This window comes from Gadus morhua, chromosome 11 (assembly GCF_902167405.1).
Source record: "Gadus morhua chromosome 11, gadMor3.0, whole genome shotgun sequence".
Taxonomy (NCBI): Eukaryota; Metazoa; Chordata; class Actinopteri; order Gadiformes; family Gadidae; genus Gadus; species Gadus morhua.
In genome coordinates, this window is record NC_044058.1 from 30,434,058 (window position 1) to 30,452,249 (window position 18,192).

The window sequence follows — 18,192 nt, forward strand, 5'->3', positions numbered from 1 at the left end:
TACATGATCTGGGCGCATCTGTCTGCGTCACACAAATACCCGGCGCATTTACTGACGCAAATGACGTTTAGAAATGTTCAGCGTAGTGTCCGAATTCTCGTTTTCTCGTTCCTTATGTAGTGCACTATATCATGAACACTATAGGGAATAGTGAGTGAGTGAATAGGGAACGATTTCTAACACAGCTCATGTACCACAGCTGTGACCCGGAAATGGTGCAGCGGGGTGTGATGTCATTTCGCCGTGCGAGCAGAGCCCCTCCCCTCTCCTCTCGCAGCAATGAGTGAATACGGCAGGTCAGCGCTACATAGTATGTTTTCCACCGGTGCCAGTTAATTTAAATTACAATTTATGGGGCTTTTAAGTTGAAAAAATAGCTACCACAGCGCTTTTAAAAAAATATATATAAAAAAAATATATATTACATTAATTATTAAAATATAATTATCGCCTTTTTATCGGCAACTTGAGACGATCGACGATGGAATCCATCTGTCGCCGATAGTCGATAGAATCGACAATCGGCCCATCCCTACTCCGTGGTGTCCTAACCGGAAATTACGATCACGACTGCCGCCGCGGCTCCTCCCCCACAATAAACATCCCGCTTTGAACGGTGAGCTCTTTACGCCTAGCAGCTATAAAAAGCTATAAAAACTACAAAATGACTATTAATGCAGGCTATGTGGAAAATGCGCCGACTTTGGCTCAGCCTGGCTCCGCCTCTTCCCCTACGTAGCTAAGATGGCTGCCGTTGAGTACGGAAAGTGTCCTTCGATCCACACTTCACGATTAGCCCGTTTTGAGTACGACATCCGGGTCTATACTTATTTTCGCCAGATCTGAATTGGAACGGAACTCGGCACAGAGATGGCACATAGAGATGGCACGTAACTAAAACTCTCCACATGGCCCGACTTATAGTGGTTTTCACCTCTTTCTATGCTTTTATCCTCGCCTTGAAAAAAGTGGTGAAGTGGAGCAGAGAGATCGCCATCTCTGTGCCGAGTTTCAAGTGCGGGTGTGGTGACGTATATCATATGCGTCGAGAGCAGCGAAGAGCTGTAGTTCACTAAGCGGCCTCACATAAAACCTACGATTATCAAACTTCTTCAGGAATTTTTTTTGTTTTCTTTGCATGAAAAATTATGCACTGTGTCGCGCTGCTATTATGCTGCTATGTCGTCGATGGAAACGCGACCTTGGAACTGAGCTGGGCTATACCGCCCCCTACCGGACTGAAGCGAACCGAACCGAACAGCACCCTCCGGTGGAAATGCCCCATAATAGGAAGGTACAGGGATCTGCTGCTGCTGAACCCGATCGCTTGCCAGGGCAAACCATGATTTATATGAATGGAAAGAGTTGTTAAAGCTGTAGAGGAAATGAGCTGTAGATGTAGAAGAATATGTTGATACAGAATATATGATAAAAAAAAAAGAAATGACAAATATATGATATAGCACTATAGTGCTTTTTAGTAGTTTGGGTAGTATAAAAGCAAAGGAATACATAATGTCGAATGAATACGGAACTGGAATACGAGACTGATTTGACATGTATTAAAAATGAGTAGGTAACGTTATTACGCGTGACTGCAGTCAGCAAAGGGACGTACCATGTCGAGGACAACGCTATACATTACATAAAACACTAACACACACACACACACACACACACACACACACACACACACACACACACACACACACACACACACACACACAGAATAGGCCTATATGACACAACTTATATTAGCAATATAAACAATATAATAATGACAAGGGTTATAATATTGTAGCGACCCTGGGAGAGTTTGTGTATTATGTGTTGCATTGTATTTCGTTGTCTGTTATGCCAGTTGTTCTATTTGCATGCATTGGAATGTTCTACTTGTCAATCAGTATGGGGGGCGAATCGTCAGGTCAGCTGGGGGAGGGCCTTGGGAGAACCGGAGGGTGGGGGCTTGCCCGTTGAAGGGACCGGGTTGGGGGTCGGGGGTTGCCCGGGTAACCGGTTGTTGTAAGTGACGATTTTTGCCGTTGGTTACGGGTTTCATTGACCTGGTTTGTAACATTAAAGTTCCTTCAAGTACTTATGACTGGACATCGTTATGTCACCGGCGAGGTCATTACAATATGAAAGAAACAAATTAAACTATTGGGTTGGAACCATTGCGAAAAGGTCCGCAATGGTTTATGGGATGAGGAGTTCCTTCACTTGTTCACAAAATTAATGGAAACAGTTTTGTATCTTTACTCTTTCTTCCGTTTTCCAAATTCCTTTTTGCCCCGAATCAAACATTTTCCGGTCACAACTAGCCTGACAAACGATTGTCTTGGTTCCAGGCTTAAAACTCTTTATACAACGATTTGACAAAACGTTGACAGTGAAAATGAATGGGAAATTGACTTCGAGAACCAGAGCTGTTGAACAGGGGGCGGTCACTGCTCTATATAACCTACAGAACCATCGTCGGAGTGAGAGCTATGGCAGATGAGTCATGGCTGCTTTGTCACAATTCTTGTAGGCCTATGTTGTTTATTTTGTAATTGAATGTTAAAGGGGTCGAAGGGACTTTTTAATATTTATTAAAATTACTTATTGGGATCGGTTCAGTATTGAGCGAGAACACTGCATATAAAATACAATATTTTTATGAAGTAATTTAACCGGTGCCAAAGTGATAACGTATTTCAGTTCTTCTTTTACTTTGTTTGCATGTTGATATGACAATAAATCTGAATCTGAATATCCTACCTCCATTCATTGATTAAAAATATTCATCAAATTGCTTAAAATCTAAAATGGTCCGGCAGTCGATGGCGCCTCCGAAAAAGGAAATGTAAGAAAAGTAGTTTGATTGAGCCTCATGCTTAATGCCGTCTCCTGGCTGAGATGGCCGCTTCAGGAAGGGCTTCAGGGCTGAGAGTCGGACGAGGGGTGCAGTGGGCCGGACAGACGGACCCAGATGGACTGGTATTCGTGCCGATACGCAGCGCGTGTGTAGATTTGGGACCTCTTGGCTATCAAGGAACGGTCACTTAAAAGAGGAAGGATTGATGATGTCTGGGCGGCGGAGCGCTGCTGATGTTCTCACGCAGGTCGCCGTCTCCCCGCGGACACAGCCCGCCCCGAGCTAATGGAGTCCCTCCATCACTGGAGGGAAACGCACCACAACACGTACCACAACACGTACCACAACACGCACCACAACGCGCCCGCCCTGCTCCCATTAGCAACACAATTATCCCAGGAATGTGCACAAACTCTAGTGTCTCTCTGTTTGTGTGTGTATGCAGTGTGTGTGTGTGTGTGTGTGTGTGTGTGTGTGTGTGTGTGTGTGTGTGTGTGTGTGTGTGTGTGTGTGTTTATGCATTAAAAGTGTGTGTCTATGAGGTGTGTGTGTGTTTATGCAGTGTGTGCAGGTGTATTAATAGTGTGTGTAAATGTATACAGTGTGTGTGTGTGTGTATGTGTTTATGCAGTGTGTGCGTGTTTATTCATACAGTGTGTGTGTGTGTGTGTGTGTGTGTGTGTGTGTGTGTGTGTGTGTGTGTGTGTGTGTGTGTGTGTGTGTGTGTGTGTGTGTGTGTGTGTGTGTGTGTGTGTGTGACAGTCAGCTCAGAGACATTTTCCCCTCCACTAGGGCAGTTCATGTAACAAAAAACAAAAGCTTTTGTTTTTCTCCTCCTCCTCTCTCTCTTCTCCTCCATCAGTCTCCTCCTTCCCCTGCTCTTCTTCTGGGGGGTGAAAGGAGGAAGTTAAACTGATAAATTAGACCTCATTTATTGGACAACAGTTTGAGTCGATACTCGGCGCCTCCCGTCCTCCTCCAGGAAGCCGCGCGCCGCCTAATTGGAACATGCTGCGCGGAGGGCAGCCGTTTAGAACGCAGCCCGCCAGGCCGCGCCCCCCCCCCGCTCCCCACCCGGCGCAGCGGACAGGAGAGGTCTGACAGGCGGGGGGCGGGGGGGCGGGGGGGTATAGATTTTAGTGTCTGTTGTTGGCTTATTGTTGTGCTTCTTTACTCAGTCAATCACATTTAATTGACAGCGCTGGGCTGGGAGCGCGCGCCGCCATGACAGGCCGGTAATGCCGGGGGGGGGGCACCCCCCACCCCCCCACCTCATGACAATTCCTCAGCCGTCAACGGCATTAATTGATGTAACGACAGCGATGATGGATACTAATAAATAAGGAATGGATACCTAATAAATACAACCTTTAAGGAAAAGCAGCTAATTAAAGCCGCTCTGAGATAATGCACGACTTCCCCAGACGCGGTCCGTCAGAACACCGATTGTTACCCCAAGGTTTTATTTACACGCCAAAAAAGTCAACATTTGCATAAGCGGGAGCAGCTGTGTGTTCTTCTTTAAACCCAGCGTAGTACGGGAAGAGCAAACTGAAGACCAACGGCTCCCTGACGGCTGTCATCTACTGTCACTGACGGGATCCTGATGAGAGCCGTGCGGCCTTCATTTAGCAGCTGCCTGATTTAGCAGCTGCCTTGATTTAGCGTCACCCTTTATCTAGCAACGGCCTCGATTCAGCGGCTGCCTTGATTTAGCAGCATCGTGTCCAGACGAAGGTTGCCGTGGGGGCGTAGGAGTTACCAGACTACCATGGAACCTGTTCAGAGCAGGGCGCAGCTTAAGTATTCTAGTGTAGCTTATCTACCAGGGCTATCACCAGAATGTATAAGTCAATGCAGCTTTAGTTCCAGCACTCTGTCGTCAGTGTGTTTGGCCACAAGAGGGAAGCACTGCACAGGGGAGCGAAGCGGCGGGTCCGCCAGAAAAATTACAATTTATCATATATATATATATATATATATATATATATATATATATATATATATATATATATAAATCCCTCAGTCTCCAACTTAGAGAATGTAAAGACATGTTGAAGACTCTAACTGAGTCTCAGCAGACATCTTTTACTTTATATCCTATTGACAGCCAAGTGTATCTTAAGTTTCAGAAATAATTTGCTTCTTCTCGATCAAGTCTAGGGGAAAATTTGGTTGTAAAATATCTTAGACGTAAAATATCCTATACACCTGGTCCAGTGCACCTGGTCCTGTGCACCTGGTCCAGTGCACCTGGTCCTGTTCATTTAGCCCACCTCTTCACACCTGGTGATCTACATGTAGCTGAGGAATCAGACCCACAAGCGAGTGATTCTGCTATCCCATAATATTTGAGGGATGACCGCTGACCTCCCATCGCCAGCCAACCAGAGAGTCTGATGATGAGGAGAGAGGGAGAGCTCTCCCTCTCTCCTCCCTCCCCCATCTGATATCTAATCCTCTCTCCCACTTTATCTTCCCATCTCTCTCTGCTCTCCCTCCCCCTCCCCCCTCCCTCCTCCGCAGAACAAACTAATAGTGAGATTAAACCATCGCTCTTTGAGTCCGGGGCCAGCGACTGGCCCCTTGGGCCGCTCAAGGTCCCAGGACCCTAGTTTAGGATCCATTGGTCAACAGCCCCCCATCCCGCTCTAGTAATGATGCTTGTTTGTCCGGAGGCCTGTGAATCACACCCATATTACCGCTGTCACGGCAACCACAGGAGACCCCCACCCTGGGAGACAGGAGTCCAACCAAAAAGTACTTTTAAACCCACTCACACATCTTTAATGTTACCCTCTGGAGCTAGCACGGTTAGCCACGGCTCGTTACCCTCTGGAGTTAGCACGGTTAGCCACGGCTCGTTACCCTCTGGAGCTAGCACGGTTAGCCACGGCTCGTTACCCTCTGGAGCTAGCACGGTTAGCCACGGCTCGTTACCCTCTGGAGCTAGCACGGTTAGCCACGGCTCGTTACCCTCTGGAGCTAGCACGGATAGCCACGGCTCGTTACCCTCTGGAGCTAGCACGGTTAGCCACGGCTCGTTACCCTCTGGAGCTAGCACTGTTAGCCACAGCTTGTTAGCCTCTGGAGTTAGCACTATTAGCCACATTTCGTTACCCTCTGGAGCTAGCACTGTTAGCCACAGCTTGTTAGCCTCTGGAGTTAGCACTATTAGCCACATTTCCTTAGCCTCTGGAGCTAGCACGGTTAGCCACAGCTGGAGCTGTGGACTTAACATCTTTATAATAAACCCTTCATTCAAGGTATTCCCTGAAGCCGACATACCAAAAAGTCAAGGACTAGACACCTTAGGACCCTGAGGTCAGAGAACACGCTTTGGGAGTTAGAAAACGGTTATTTATCACTTTTTATTCAATACTTTATTGACATTAACTTGCTTGATCCCACATCATTGAGTCATCGGGAGTCCTCAGCATCCCGGAGCTCCGAGCGTTCAAGAGGACAGATTGTGTCGTTGAACGCTCTGCGGTAAACGTCCAACCAGCCACATTCTTTATTCACTAAGGAAAGATAGGCAACTGCTTTGGAACCCAACCTTAGCCCTACCCCTACCCCCCCTAACCAACCCTACCCCCCCCCAACCCTAACTAACCAGACGGGGCGGGGCAGCCCTCAGTGGGCGGGGCAACCCTCAGTGGGCGGGGCAGCAGGGGCAGCCCTCAGTGGGCGGGGCAGAACTCAGTGGGCGGGGCAGCAGGGGCAGCCCTCAGTGGGCGGGGCAGAAGGGGCAGCCCTCAGTGAGCGGGGCAGAACTCAGTGGGCGGGGCAGCAGGGGCAGCCCTCAGTGGGCGGGGCAGAAGGGGCAGCCCTCAGTGGGCGGGGCAACCCTCAGTGAGCGGGGCAGCGGGGGCAGCCCTCAGTGGGCGGGGCAGCAGGGGCAGCCCTCAGTGGGCGGGGCAACCCTCAGTGAGCGGGGCAGCAGGGGCAGCCCTCAGTGGGCGGGGCAGAACTCAGTGGGCGGGGCAGCAGGGGCAGCCCTCAGTGGGCGGGGCAGCAGGGGCAGCCCTCAGTGGGCGGGGCAGAACTCAGTGGGCGGGGCAGCAGGGGCAGCCCTCAGTGGGCGGGGTAGCCCTCAGTGGGCGGGGCAGAAGGGGCAGCTGTTGTTGCCGCTGGAGCTCAGCCAGACGCTGATGCACTGGCGGTGGACGCAGTGGGCGCAGGCCAGCGGCTGGCGCGCCGCCGGCTCCACGGGGTTCTGGCACATCAGGCAGAAGCTGCGGGCGGCGGGCCTGGGGGCGGGCCTGGGGGCAGGGGCCAGCTTCAGGCCCACCTGCTCCGTCAGCTCGTCCCGCGACAGGCCGGCCATGGTCCCCCGCTCGCTCTTGATGTGCTGCAGAGCGACCGTCAGACGGGCCCTGCTGCATTGTTTGAACTTGGCGGCCAGGTGGTCCAGCAGTAGATCCAGTTTACCGACCGGACCGGAGTGCGGGGGCGGGGTTTGGTGGCCGGTGGGCGGAGTAATGCGAGAAGGGGGCGGGGTTTGGTGGCCGGTGACCGGGGTGATGCGAGAAGGGGGCGGGGTTTGGTGACCGGTGGGCGGTGTGATGCGAGAAGGGGGCGGGGTTTGGTGGCCGGTGGGCGGGGTGATGCGAGGAGGGGGCGGGGTTTGGTGTCCGCTGTGCGGGATGATGCGAGAAGGGGGCGGGGTTTGGTGTCCGGTGGGCTGGGTGATGCGAGGAGGGGGCGGGGTTTGGTGGCCGGTGGGCGGGGTGATGCGAGGAGGGGGCGGGCTTCTGGGCGGGGCCAAGGGGTGAGCAGGAGGTGGGAGGAAGGCGGCCTGCTCCAGAGACATCAGGATCTGACTGATGATCAGCTCCGCCTATCAGAAAAGAGGGGAGGAGTCTTAAAGAGGAACAGCAACATGGGCTAAGTTAGTAGCTATGCTACTACTGCTGTGGAGCTAACAACTCAGATGTAGCAAGCTGCCAGCGACAGCTAATGTCGAGTAGCTAGCTGCTAGCGACATCTACTTTGGTTTTGCTAGCTCCTGTTGTGTAGCGTAACCTGAGGATCGGTTGATCTCTACGAGCAGGCAGTGTGCCAGAAGAATGGCACATTGAAATGTCCATCTTTTCTATTGATGCGATAAAGCATCCCCCAGACCCCCCCTCACCGTGGGGACCTTGGGCAGGGCCTCCGCCCCAGGGGGGGCCTCCAGGGGCCCCCCCTCTCCCAGCTGCTGGAGCAGCCCCTGGAAGTGGACCGGCAGCTGGTCCCGCCTCCTCCGGACAGACGCCTCCTGCCGCTCCCAGTGCAGCCGCTCCTGTAGGCGGGACGGACTGGGGTCCAACTGAAGGGCCTGCAGGTACTGGCCCACCTGGAGAGGACCAGAGGGAGGGCAGGCTCTGAGCTGAGGACCAGAGGGAGAGCAGGCTCTGAGCTGGAGGAGCTGAGCTCCACTTGTATCAGGAGCAGCATCAGTCCTGCATCCGCCGGGCTACGGGGGCCTGGTCTAGGGGGTCTAGGGGGTCCTGGTCTAGGGGGTTCTGGTCTAGGGGGTCCTGGTCTAGGTAGTCTAGGGGGTTCTGGTCTAGGGGGTCCTGGTCTAGGTAGTCTAGGGGGTCTAGAGGGTCTAGGGGGTCTAGGTCTAGGGGGTCTAGGGGGTCCGGGTCTAGGGGGTCTAGAGGGTCTAGGGGGTCCTGGTCTAGGGGGTCCTGGTCTAGGGGGTCTAGAGGGTCTGGGGGGGTCTAGAGGGTCTAGGGGGTCTAGAGAGTCTAGGGGGTCCTGGTCTAGGGGGTCCTGGTCTAGGGGGTCTAGAGGGTCTGGGGGGTCTAGAGGGTCCTGGTCTAGGGGGTCCGGGCCTAGGGGGTCCTGGTCTAGGGGGTCCTGGTCTAGGGGGTCCTGGTCTAGGGGGTTCTGGTCTAGGGGGTCCGGGTCTAGGGGGACTAGGTCTCGGGGGTCCTGGTCTAGGGGTTCCTGGTCTAGGGGGTCCTGGTGTAGGGGGTCCTGGTCTAGGGGGTCCTGTTCTAGGGGGTCCTGGTCTAGAGGGTCTAGGGGGTCCTGGTCTAGGGGGTCCGGGTCTAGGGGGTCCGGGTCTAGGGGGTCCGGGTCTAGGGGGTCCGGGTCTAGGGGGTCCGGGTCTAGGGGGTCTAGGGGGTCCTGGTCTAGGGTCTACCCACCTCCCTGAGCCAGAACTCCATGGAGGCCATGGTGGCCTCTCTCTGCCTCTCCACCAACACCACCCCGTCCTCCAGCGCGCGCTGCTCCACCTCCCGGGACGCCGCCTGCACCCGCTCCATCTCCTCCGTCAGCTGGGACAGCTCCGCCTCCCACAGCCGCTGCTCCACCTCCTGCTCCGCCTGCAGCGGGCTCAGACGCTGCTCCACCTCCTCCAGCTCCGTCTGCAGCCTGCAGCGAGAGACCACCAGTACAGGACCAGTACAGGACCAGTACAGGACCAGTACAGTGCACCATGTAGGAACCAGTACAGAACCAGTACAGGACCAGTACAGAACCATGTAGGAACCAGTACAGGACCAGTACAGGACCAGTACAGGACCAGTATAGTACACTATGTAGGAACCAGTACAGAACCAGTATAGTGCACCATGTAGGAACCAGTACAGAACCAGTATAGTGCACTATATAGGAACCAGTACAGAACCAGTATAGTGCACCATGTAGGAACCAGTATAGAACAATATAGAGCTAGGCGTCTGTTCTTACCTGTTGTTCTCTTCCTGTGCACGGTTCTTCTGTGATGTCATTTCCTGTTTCCTGAGCAGGAAGCTCTTCCTGGACACCTTGGAGTCGTTGAGCTGCAGCTTGACCCTCAGAGAGTCCAGCTTCTGAAGAAGGAGCTACACACACACACACACACACACACACGTTAAGTAAGTGTGTGTGTGTGTGTGTGTGTGTGTGTGTGTGTGTGTGTGTGTGTGTGTGTGTGTGTGTGTGTGTGTACCTGGTGTTGTCGAACAGTCCTCTTGTGCTCCGCCTGCAGCAGCTGCTGCTGCTCCACCCGTCCCTCCTCCTCCACTCTGTGTCGGCTCACCAGGTCCGTCTCCTCCGCCGACCACTCCCGGCCGCCGTCCAACATGGCCGCCGCACACTGCTCCACATCCGTCATGGCCACCCCGCGCTCCGCCCCTGGAACCAGACCGCCGTTTACAATGATGTCCACTGTCCTAAGAAGTGATCGACCGCGCTCAGCTGAAAGACCAGACAATAACAACCAGATGACGTCAGGACCCCCACAGCCCAGGGCGTGTGTAATAAAAAAGCGTTCTTAGTTTCGTTTCATGGAGCCATTAAGTAGAACAGAAAGCAGCTCAATGTTGACTTTATAATAGAAGTAGAAAAGACAAGACTGGTTGAGTATTGGATAGAGTTAACTACCAGTACCACTGGAGTACTATAGCATATTGTGTAAAATTTAACTTTATCAAGAAGCCCGTCTCACCCTGTCCGTCTCACCGACCCTGTCTCAGTGCGTCTGTCTCATCGTGTCTGTATCGCTGTGTCTCTCACTGTGTCTGTCTCATCGTGTCTGTCTCGCTGTGTCTGTCTCACCGTGTCTGTCTCACCGTGTCCGTCTCGCCGTGTCTGTCTCACCGTGTCCGTCTCGCCGTGTCTGTCTAGCTGTGTGTTTCACCGTCAACGTGTCCCGGTTCTTCCTGGTGTCCGCTGTGTGAAGTCACTACAGTTCCTGTCGTTCAGCTCTCCAGACTCTTTATGTATCATATATATAAATATATATATATATATAGACCTTACCCGGACTGGAGGCTGAGGCACCACAACACAGGAAGAGGAGGGTGTTCAACCCGGAACTGATCTCTGATTCCGCCGGTCCCACCCCCTCTGATGCTCTCCTCCTCCTCCTCCTCCTCCTCCTCCTCCTCCTCCTTCTCCTCTCTGCGCTGTCACATGACAGCAGTGGGGAACACATCCTCTTGAGTCTCCTCCACCTTCTGTGTGAGTGTGTCATCGGTATTAAGGACCATGGCGGAGCAGACCGACTACCGGGAGCCTGAGCCCGGCCGCGGAGAGGAGTTCTCACCGGAGGTGAGTCGGTTCGGGAGGCCGTACGTCACTAGGATGTCCTTATCCAGCAGGATGCTCTCTACTGCTGGGCTCATATCTTCATGATTAGGACGATAGGATCAGATGTCAGGTGAATGAAGCAGTGAGTCTGTGTGAGTGTGAGGGAGGCTCAGGTTGCGCATCAACACGCAGCTTTGGTAGCAGATTTCCGGGTCGGTTGCGTCAGGTGACTCAGGTGGAGCGGGGACAGGTGGAGCAGGACAGGTGACGGTGTTTGTTTACACCATGGTGGCTGGTACTTTATCTGTATTATAAATGTATATATTTGTTCTTGTATTATGGGAAATGCCTTCAGTATATCCGGTCACATCCACATTTAATTCTCAATGTTATTTATTATCGTATACAATGAAGTGTTCCTCCACGTCTGAGACACAGGAGGGCAGACGTGGAGCTATGGCCAGTTGTTTACTGGTGGGCTCCTGGTTACACCTGTTGTGTGTGTCTACCTCTACTGTAGCTCTGCTCTCCACTAGTGAGGCCTGGACTACCGCTACTGTAGCTCTGCGCTCCACTTGTTAGGCTTGGGTTACCTCTACTGTCTCAATGATCTCTACTCGTGATGCCTGGTCTACCTAGTCTACCTCTACTGTAGCTCTGCGCTCCCCTAGTTAGGCCAGGTCGACCTAGTCTGAGAGCTCTATTGTAGCTCTGCGCTCCACTAGTTAGGCCTGGGCTACCTCTATTGTAGCTCTGCGCTCCACTAGTTATGCCTGGGCTACCTCTACTGTAGCTCTGCACTCCACTAGTGAGGCCTGGGCTGGGCCTTTGACCCAGTAGTGGTTACGTTATTTTACTCAATGCCCTAAACAAAGTAAAGATATGATATTTCCTGATATTGCAGAGTTCTTTCTCCAAGTAAAATCAACTCATCTGCACATTTATAATGGTCCGCTACACATAGTAAGACCGAATATTTGTTCTCTTTTTGACACAAAAGTTTACAATTGAACATGGAACATGTACCAGAACCCCCATATGGTCTCGCATTACTTGCAGCCAGGAAAGGTACAAATAACGTGCGTGGAAAGTGGGGGGCTCCCTACTGGCTGAATTCCCATAAACGGAAAGCAATGGTAGAGCTGCAGCAGCAGTTGCTAAGTTGCTAAGCAACCCACACACAAACACACAAATAAAGTATTATGCTAGTTACTAGTTATATTTAGAGCAATTTGAATGATGAGTTAACGATTAATTAATGATGATTAAAGGGATACTTCACCCATTTAGAACCCGCGTTCTATCATTATAAAATCGCTATTGTAATATAAATAAATATATAAATAAATATCAGTCTAAACCAGTCTCCCCTTGGCCCATTTTTTCTCATCTAATTTTCTCCCGAAATGACGCGTTTGACGTCATTTCGGGAGAAACCTCTTGTACCGCTAGAAGGGCCGAGGACTACAACACACTTTTGTTGGCAAATTTTTCCACCAATAAGGAATGAGAGGGGGCGGGAGCTCGCGTACTGAGGGGGAATGAGGGGTAGTTGGAGTTGGAGGTGTGTAACCTGCACTGTGGTAGTTGGAGGTTTTCTTACTTTGAGCCAGAGAGACCATGAAAACACTCTTTCTGCCTTTTTTCAGGCTAGGATGAACCGATTTCAATTTTTTTTCACATTTATAATACATTGAATTATTTAATTCATAAAACCTTCATATTCCCACCGGTGAAGTATCTCTTTATGGTCAGGCTCAAACATCGACCAATCACAGTTCTTTAAAACGTGTTTGTGTGTTTGTTTGTTTGTGTGTGGGGTCAGGCAGAACCGCTCAACTCCAACGGACAGAACTCTCTGTTGGAAGAAGAAGAAGAAGAAGAAGAAGAAGGAGAAGACCTCTTTACAGGTTCTCTCTCTGTCCCTCTGGTTCTCTCTCTGTCTCGGTCCCTCTCTCTCTCTCTCTCTCTCTCTCTCTCTCTCTTTCCCTCTGTCTCTCTCTCTCTCTCTCTCTCTCTGTCTCTTTCCCTCAGTCTCTGTCTCTGTCTCTCTGTCCCTCTGGTTCTCTCTCTCTGTCTCTCTGTCCCTCTGGTTCTCTCTCTTTGTCTCGGTCCCTCTCTCTCTCTCTCTGTGTCTCTCTCTCTGTCTCTGTCTCTCTCTCTCTCTCTCTCTCTCTCTCTCTCTGTCTCTTTCCCTCAGTCTCTGTCTCTGTCTCTCTGTCCCTCTGGTTCTCTCTCTCTGTCTCTGTCCCTCTCTCTCTGTCTCTCTCTTGTAACCTAATGTCTCTCTGTCTGTCTCTGTCTGTCTCTCTCTCTCTCTCTCTCTCTCTCTCTGTCTCTCTCTCTCTCTGTCTCTGTCTCTCTGTCCCTCTGTCTCTCTCTGTCTCTGTCTCTCTGTCCCTCTGGTTCTCTCTCTCTGTCTGTCTCTCTGTCTCTGTCTCTCTCTTGTAACCTAATGTCTCTCTGTCTGTCTCTGTCTCTCTCTGTCCCTCTCTCTCTCTCTGTCCCTCTGGTTCTCTCTCTCTGTCTCTGTCCCTCTGTCTCTGTCTCTCTCTTGTAACCTAATGTCTCTCTGTCTGTCTCTGTCTGTCTCCTGTCTCTCTCTCTAGAGGCTACAGAGGAGGTTTCATTGGACAGTCCAGAGCGGGACGTCCTACTGTCAGACGGCCCCTCCCCCGTCACCCCCCCTGCCTCCCTCATCAGCCCCCACCTCCCCCACAACCACCTTTACACGCACTGCTCCTTTGACGAGGTGCACACTGATAGTGACGGCAGGAACTGCTGATTGTGTTGACATGGTCGCTACTAACTGAAGGATGATGATGATGATGATGATGATGATGATGATGATGATGATGATGTGTGCAGATGGAGGAAGAGGACACTCCAGACCTGTTTGATATCAGCATCCTGGTCTCTGATCCTGAGAAAGTTGGTATGTTCAACACATGTCATAAATCCTCTTTCAGATATTAACCTGCACTCTAAACCATCCAGTGAACTGTTAACCAGCACTGTAAAACATCCAGTGAACTGTTAACCAGCACTGTAAACCATCCAGTGAACTGTTAACCAGCACTGTAAACCACCCACTGGACTGTTAACCAGCACTGTAAACCACCCACTGGACTGTTAACCTGCACTGTAAACCATCCAGTGGACTGTTAACCTGCACTGTAAACCAACCACTGAACTGTTAACCAGCACTGTAAACCACCCACTGAACTGTTAACCTGCACTGTAAACCAACCACTGAACTGTTAACCAGCACTGTAAACCATCCAGTGAACTGTTAACCAGCACTGTAAACCAACCACTGGACTGTTAACCAGCACTGTAAACCAACCACTGAACTGTTAACCAGCACTGTAAACCATCCAGTGAACTGTTAACCAGCACTGTAAACCAACCACTGGACTGTTAACCTGCACTGTAAACCAACCACTGAACTGTTAACCTGCACTGTAAACCAACCACTGGACTGTTAACCTCTACTGTAAACCACCCACTGAACTGTTAACCTGCACTGTAAAACAACCACTGAACTGTTAACCTGCACTGTAAACCAACCACTGGACTGTTAACCTGCACTGTAAACCAACCACTGAACTGTTAACCTGCACTGTAAAGCATCCAGTGAACTGTTAACCAGCACTGTAAACCAACCACTGAACTGTTAACCTGCACTGTAAACCAACCACTGAACTGTTAACCAGCACTGTAGACCAACCACTGGACTGTTAACCTGCACTGTAAACCAACCACTGAACTGTTAACCTCTACTGTAAAACATCCTGTAAACTGGGCTCCTTGTTAACCTGCACTGTGTTTCAGGTGAGGGGATGAACGCCTACATGGCCTACAAAGTCACCACTCAGGTATGTTGGACGCTTTCATCAAGCGACTTTTATCAAGTTTCAGACACAGGGCATTAAGGAGCAGTTAGGGGTTAGACAGTACAGAGACAGGTCATTAAGGAGCAGGTAGGGGTTAGACAGTACAGAGACAGGTCATTAAGGAGCAGGTAGGGGTTAGACAGTACAGAGACAGGTCACTAAGGAGCAGGTAGGGGTTAGACAGTACAGAGACAGGTCATTAAGGAGCAGGTAGGGGTTAGACAGTACAGAGACAGGTCATTAAGGAGCAGGTAGGGGTTAGACAGTACAGAGTCAGGTCACTAAGGAGCAGGTAGGGGTTAGACAGTACAGAGACTGGTCATTAAGGAGCAGGTAGGGGTTAGACAGTACAGAGACAGGTCACTAAGGAGCAGGTAGGGGTTAGACAGTACAGAGACAGGTCACAAAGGAGCAGGTAGGGGTTAGACAGTACAGAGACAGGTCATTAAGGAGCAGGTAGGGGTTAGACAGTACAGAGACAGGTCATTAAGGAGCAGGTAGGGGTTAGACAGCACAGAGACAGGTCATTAAGGAGCAGGTAGGGGCTAGACAGTACAGAGACAGGTCATTAAGGATCAGGTAGGGGTTAGACAGCACAGAGACAGGTCATTAAGGAGCAGGTAGGGGTTAGACAGCACAGAGACAGGTCATTAAGGAGCAGGTAGGGGCTAGACAGTACAGAGACAGGTCATTAAGGAGCAGGTAGGGGTTAGACAGTACAGATACAGGTCATTAAGGAGCAGGTAGGGGTTAGACAGTACAGAGACAGGTCATTAAGGAGCAGGTAGGGGTTAGACAGTACAGAGACAGGTCATTAAGGAGCAGGTAGGGGTTAGACAGTACAGAGACAGGTCAGTAAGCAGCAGGTAGGGGTTAGACAGTACAGAGACAGGTCATTAAGTCATCGACTTTAGTAGAAAACAGAAAGGGGAAGCTGTTGTGAAGGTAGGTCATAGTCAGGGCTGTAGGTTATAAAAAGATCTTTAAATCACCTGATTGACTGTTTAACCCCCAGACGTCCACGTCCCTCTTCAAGAACCCTCTTTAATGTTGTGACTGTTTAACCCCCAGACGTCCATGTCCCTCTTCAAGAGCCCCCAGGCCACCGTCCGCCGGCGCTTCAGTGACTTCCTGGGTCTCCACGGGAAGCTGGCCACCAGGTACCTCCATGTGGGCTACCTGGTGCCCCCGGCCCCCGAGAAGAGCATCGTGGGTAAGAACCCCTAACCTAGTGGAGCTGTTGGTTAGTGATGTGTTCAGGTAGGACTGGTAGTCATCTCAGATGTGTTCAGATGTGACTGCTAGTTGTCTAGTTAAGTAGTTAGTTATCTACTTAGTTAGTTATCTAGTTAGGGATGTGTGTTCAGGTGTTACTATTGGTTAACTAGTTAACTGAGTTATCCAGTTGGTGATGATTGTTCAGGTATGACTGCTAGTTAGCTAGCTAACTAGTTTGTAATCGAGTTAGTGATGTTTGTTCAGGTGTGACTGTTGGTTAACTAATTAACTAGGTAACTACTTAGTTATCTAGTTAGTAATGTGTGTTTAGGTATGACTGCCAGTTATCTAGTTAACTAGTTAGTGATTTGTGTTCAGGTCGACTGCTAGTTAACTAGTTAACTAATTAGTGATGTGTGTTTAGGGATGACGAAGGTGAAGGTGGGGAAGGATGACTCTTCGTCCAACGAGTTTGTCGAAAAAAGAAGAGCAGCGCTAGAAAGGTAACACACACACACACACACACACACACACACACACACACACACACACACACACACACACACACACACTGTTACCACTTTGTGTGTGCGTGTGTAAATCTAAAGTTCAACCATGTTCAGCCCTGAAGGCTGAAAGGTTAAACCACAAACATTAGCTCTCCCATCATGAGAGAGAGAGAGAGAGAGAGAGAGAGAGAGAGAGAGAGAGAGAGAGAGAGAGAGAGAGAGAGAGAGAGAGAGAGAGAGAGAGAGAGAGAGAGAGAGAGAGAGAGGGAGAGGGAGGGAGGGAGGGAGGGAGGGAGAGAGAGAGACTTCCATTATGCTGGCCTTTCCTGTCAAGTTTTGATTGACAGGAAGGTCAGCCAGTCTCCTGAGCCCATCAGCTGATCGAGCTCAACGCTCAGAACTCTACACTGATGCTGTCTCACACACACACACACACACACACACACACACACACCCCGTCCTGACTCCAGGTGTTCCTCAGGTATCTCATGCGGACAGCCAAGCACCCGGTCCTGCTGAAAGACCCTGATCTGCTGACGTTCCTGGAGTGTTCTGAGGTGATCAGTTATAGCTTCTATGTTCGTCTATCTATACTCTACAGTATGTTCTTCTATCTATACTCTACAGTATGTTCTTCTATCTATACTCTACAGTATGTTCTTCTATCTATACTCTACAGTATGTTCTTCTATCTATACTCTACAGTATGTTCTTCTATCTATACTCTACAGTATGTTCTTCTATCTATACTCTATGTTCTTCTATCTATACTCTACAGTATGTTCTTCTATCTATACTCTATGTTCTTCTATCTATACTCTATGTTCTTCTATCTATACTCTATGTTCTCTATCTATACTCTATGTTCTTCTATCTATACTCTATGTTCTCTATCTATACTCTATGTTCTCTTTTTTTATATGAACTAGTGCAAAGTCTGTATCCTATATATTTGTCTATATATTCTATATCCGTCTTATATTCAACATATTTTATATACTCGTTGTATACATCTATATATTCTATCCGTCTATATTCTGTATAGTATCCATCTATATATTCTCCATATTCTATACGTCTATATACCGTATAGTATCCATCTATATATTCTCCATATTCTATACGTCTATATACCGTATAGTATCCATCTATATATTCTCCATATTCTATACGTCTATATACCGTATAGTATCCATCTATATATTCTCCATATTCTATACGTCGTCTATATACCGTATAGTATCCATCTATATATTCTCCATATTCTATACGTCTATATACCGTATAGTATCAATCTATATATTCTCTGTATTCTATACGTCTATATACCGTATAGTATCCATCTATATATTCTCCATATTCTATACGTCGTCTATATACCGTATAGTATCCATCTATATATTCTCCATATTCTATACGTCTATATACCGTATAGTATCCGTCTATATATTCTCCATATTCTATACGTCGTCTATATACCGTATAGTATCCATCTATATATTCTCCATATTCTATACGTCGTCTATATACCGTGTAGTATCCATCTATATATTCTCCATATTCTATACGTCGTCTATATACCGTATAGTATCCATCTATATATTCTCCGTATTCTATACGTCTATATACCGTATAGTATCCATCTATATATTCTCCTTATTCTATACGTCTATATACCGTATAGTATCCATCTATATAT

At 49.6% G+C, this 18,192-nt stretch overlaps 2 protein-coding genes across 3 annotated transcripts in view; one reads left to right on the forward strand and one right to left on the reverse strand.

Annotated features, from left to right (window-relative positions):
* Nucleotides 1–6,209: 6,209 nt before the first annotated feature.
* rnf214 (ring finger protein 214) lies at nt 6,210–10,689 on the reverse strand. The gene is made up of 6 exons (XM_030370373.1): nt 10,601–10,689; nt 9,789–9,973; nt 9,548–9,681; nt 9,001–9,229; nt 7,995–8,231; nt 6,210–7,700 (listed from the first exon to the last, which is right to left on the reverse strand). The coding sequence occupies exons 2-6, from the start codon at nt 9,951–9,953 to the stop codon at nt 6,954–6,956; spliced, it is 1,512 nt and encodes a 503-aa protein (XP_030226233.1). The 5' UTR covers nt 9,954–9,973; nt 10,601–10,689; the 3' UTR covers nt 6,210–6,953.
* snx2 (sorting nexin 2) overlaps nt 10,397–18,192 on the forward strand; it is a 24,052-nt gene continuing 16,256 nt past the window's right edge. For both annotated transcript variants that reach the window (XM_030370374.1, XM_030370375.1), the window contains exons 1-8: nt 10,397–10,891; nt 12,696–12,780; nt 13,480–13,622; nt 13,739–13,805; nt 14,705–14,748; nt 15,838–15,979; nt 16,409–16,487; nt 16,975–17,050. In XM_030370374.1, coding sequence (XP_030226234.1) covers nt 10,829–10,891; nt 12,696–12,780; nt 13,480–13,622; nt 13,739–13,805; nt 14,705–14,748; nt 15,838–15,979; nt 16,409–16,487; nt 16,975–17,050 — 699 coding nt within the window. In that variant the 5' untranslated portion in view covers nt 10,397–10,828. The remainder of the gene's footprint in view (nt 10,892–12,695; nt 12,781–13,479; nt 13,623–13,738; nt 13,806–14,704; nt 14,749–15,837; nt 15,980–16,408; nt 16,488–16,974; nt 17,051–18,192) is intronic.

Excerpts from the sequence above, each read along its gene's own strand:
- rnf214 (XM_030370373.1), bottom strand. The coding sequence starts at position 9,953 with ATGACGGATGTGGAGCAGTGTGCGGCGGCCATGTTGGACGGCGGCCGG. Across the intron at positions 8,232-9,000 it reads TGGAGTTCTGGCTCAGGGAG|CTCAGAGCCTGCCCTCCCTC; the intron begins GTGGGTAGACCC and ends TCTGGTCCTCAG. Across the intron at positions 7,701-7,994 it reads CCCTGCCCAAGGTCCCCACG|GCGGAGCTGATCATCAGTCA; the intron begins GTGAGGGGGGGT and ends CTTTTCTGATAG.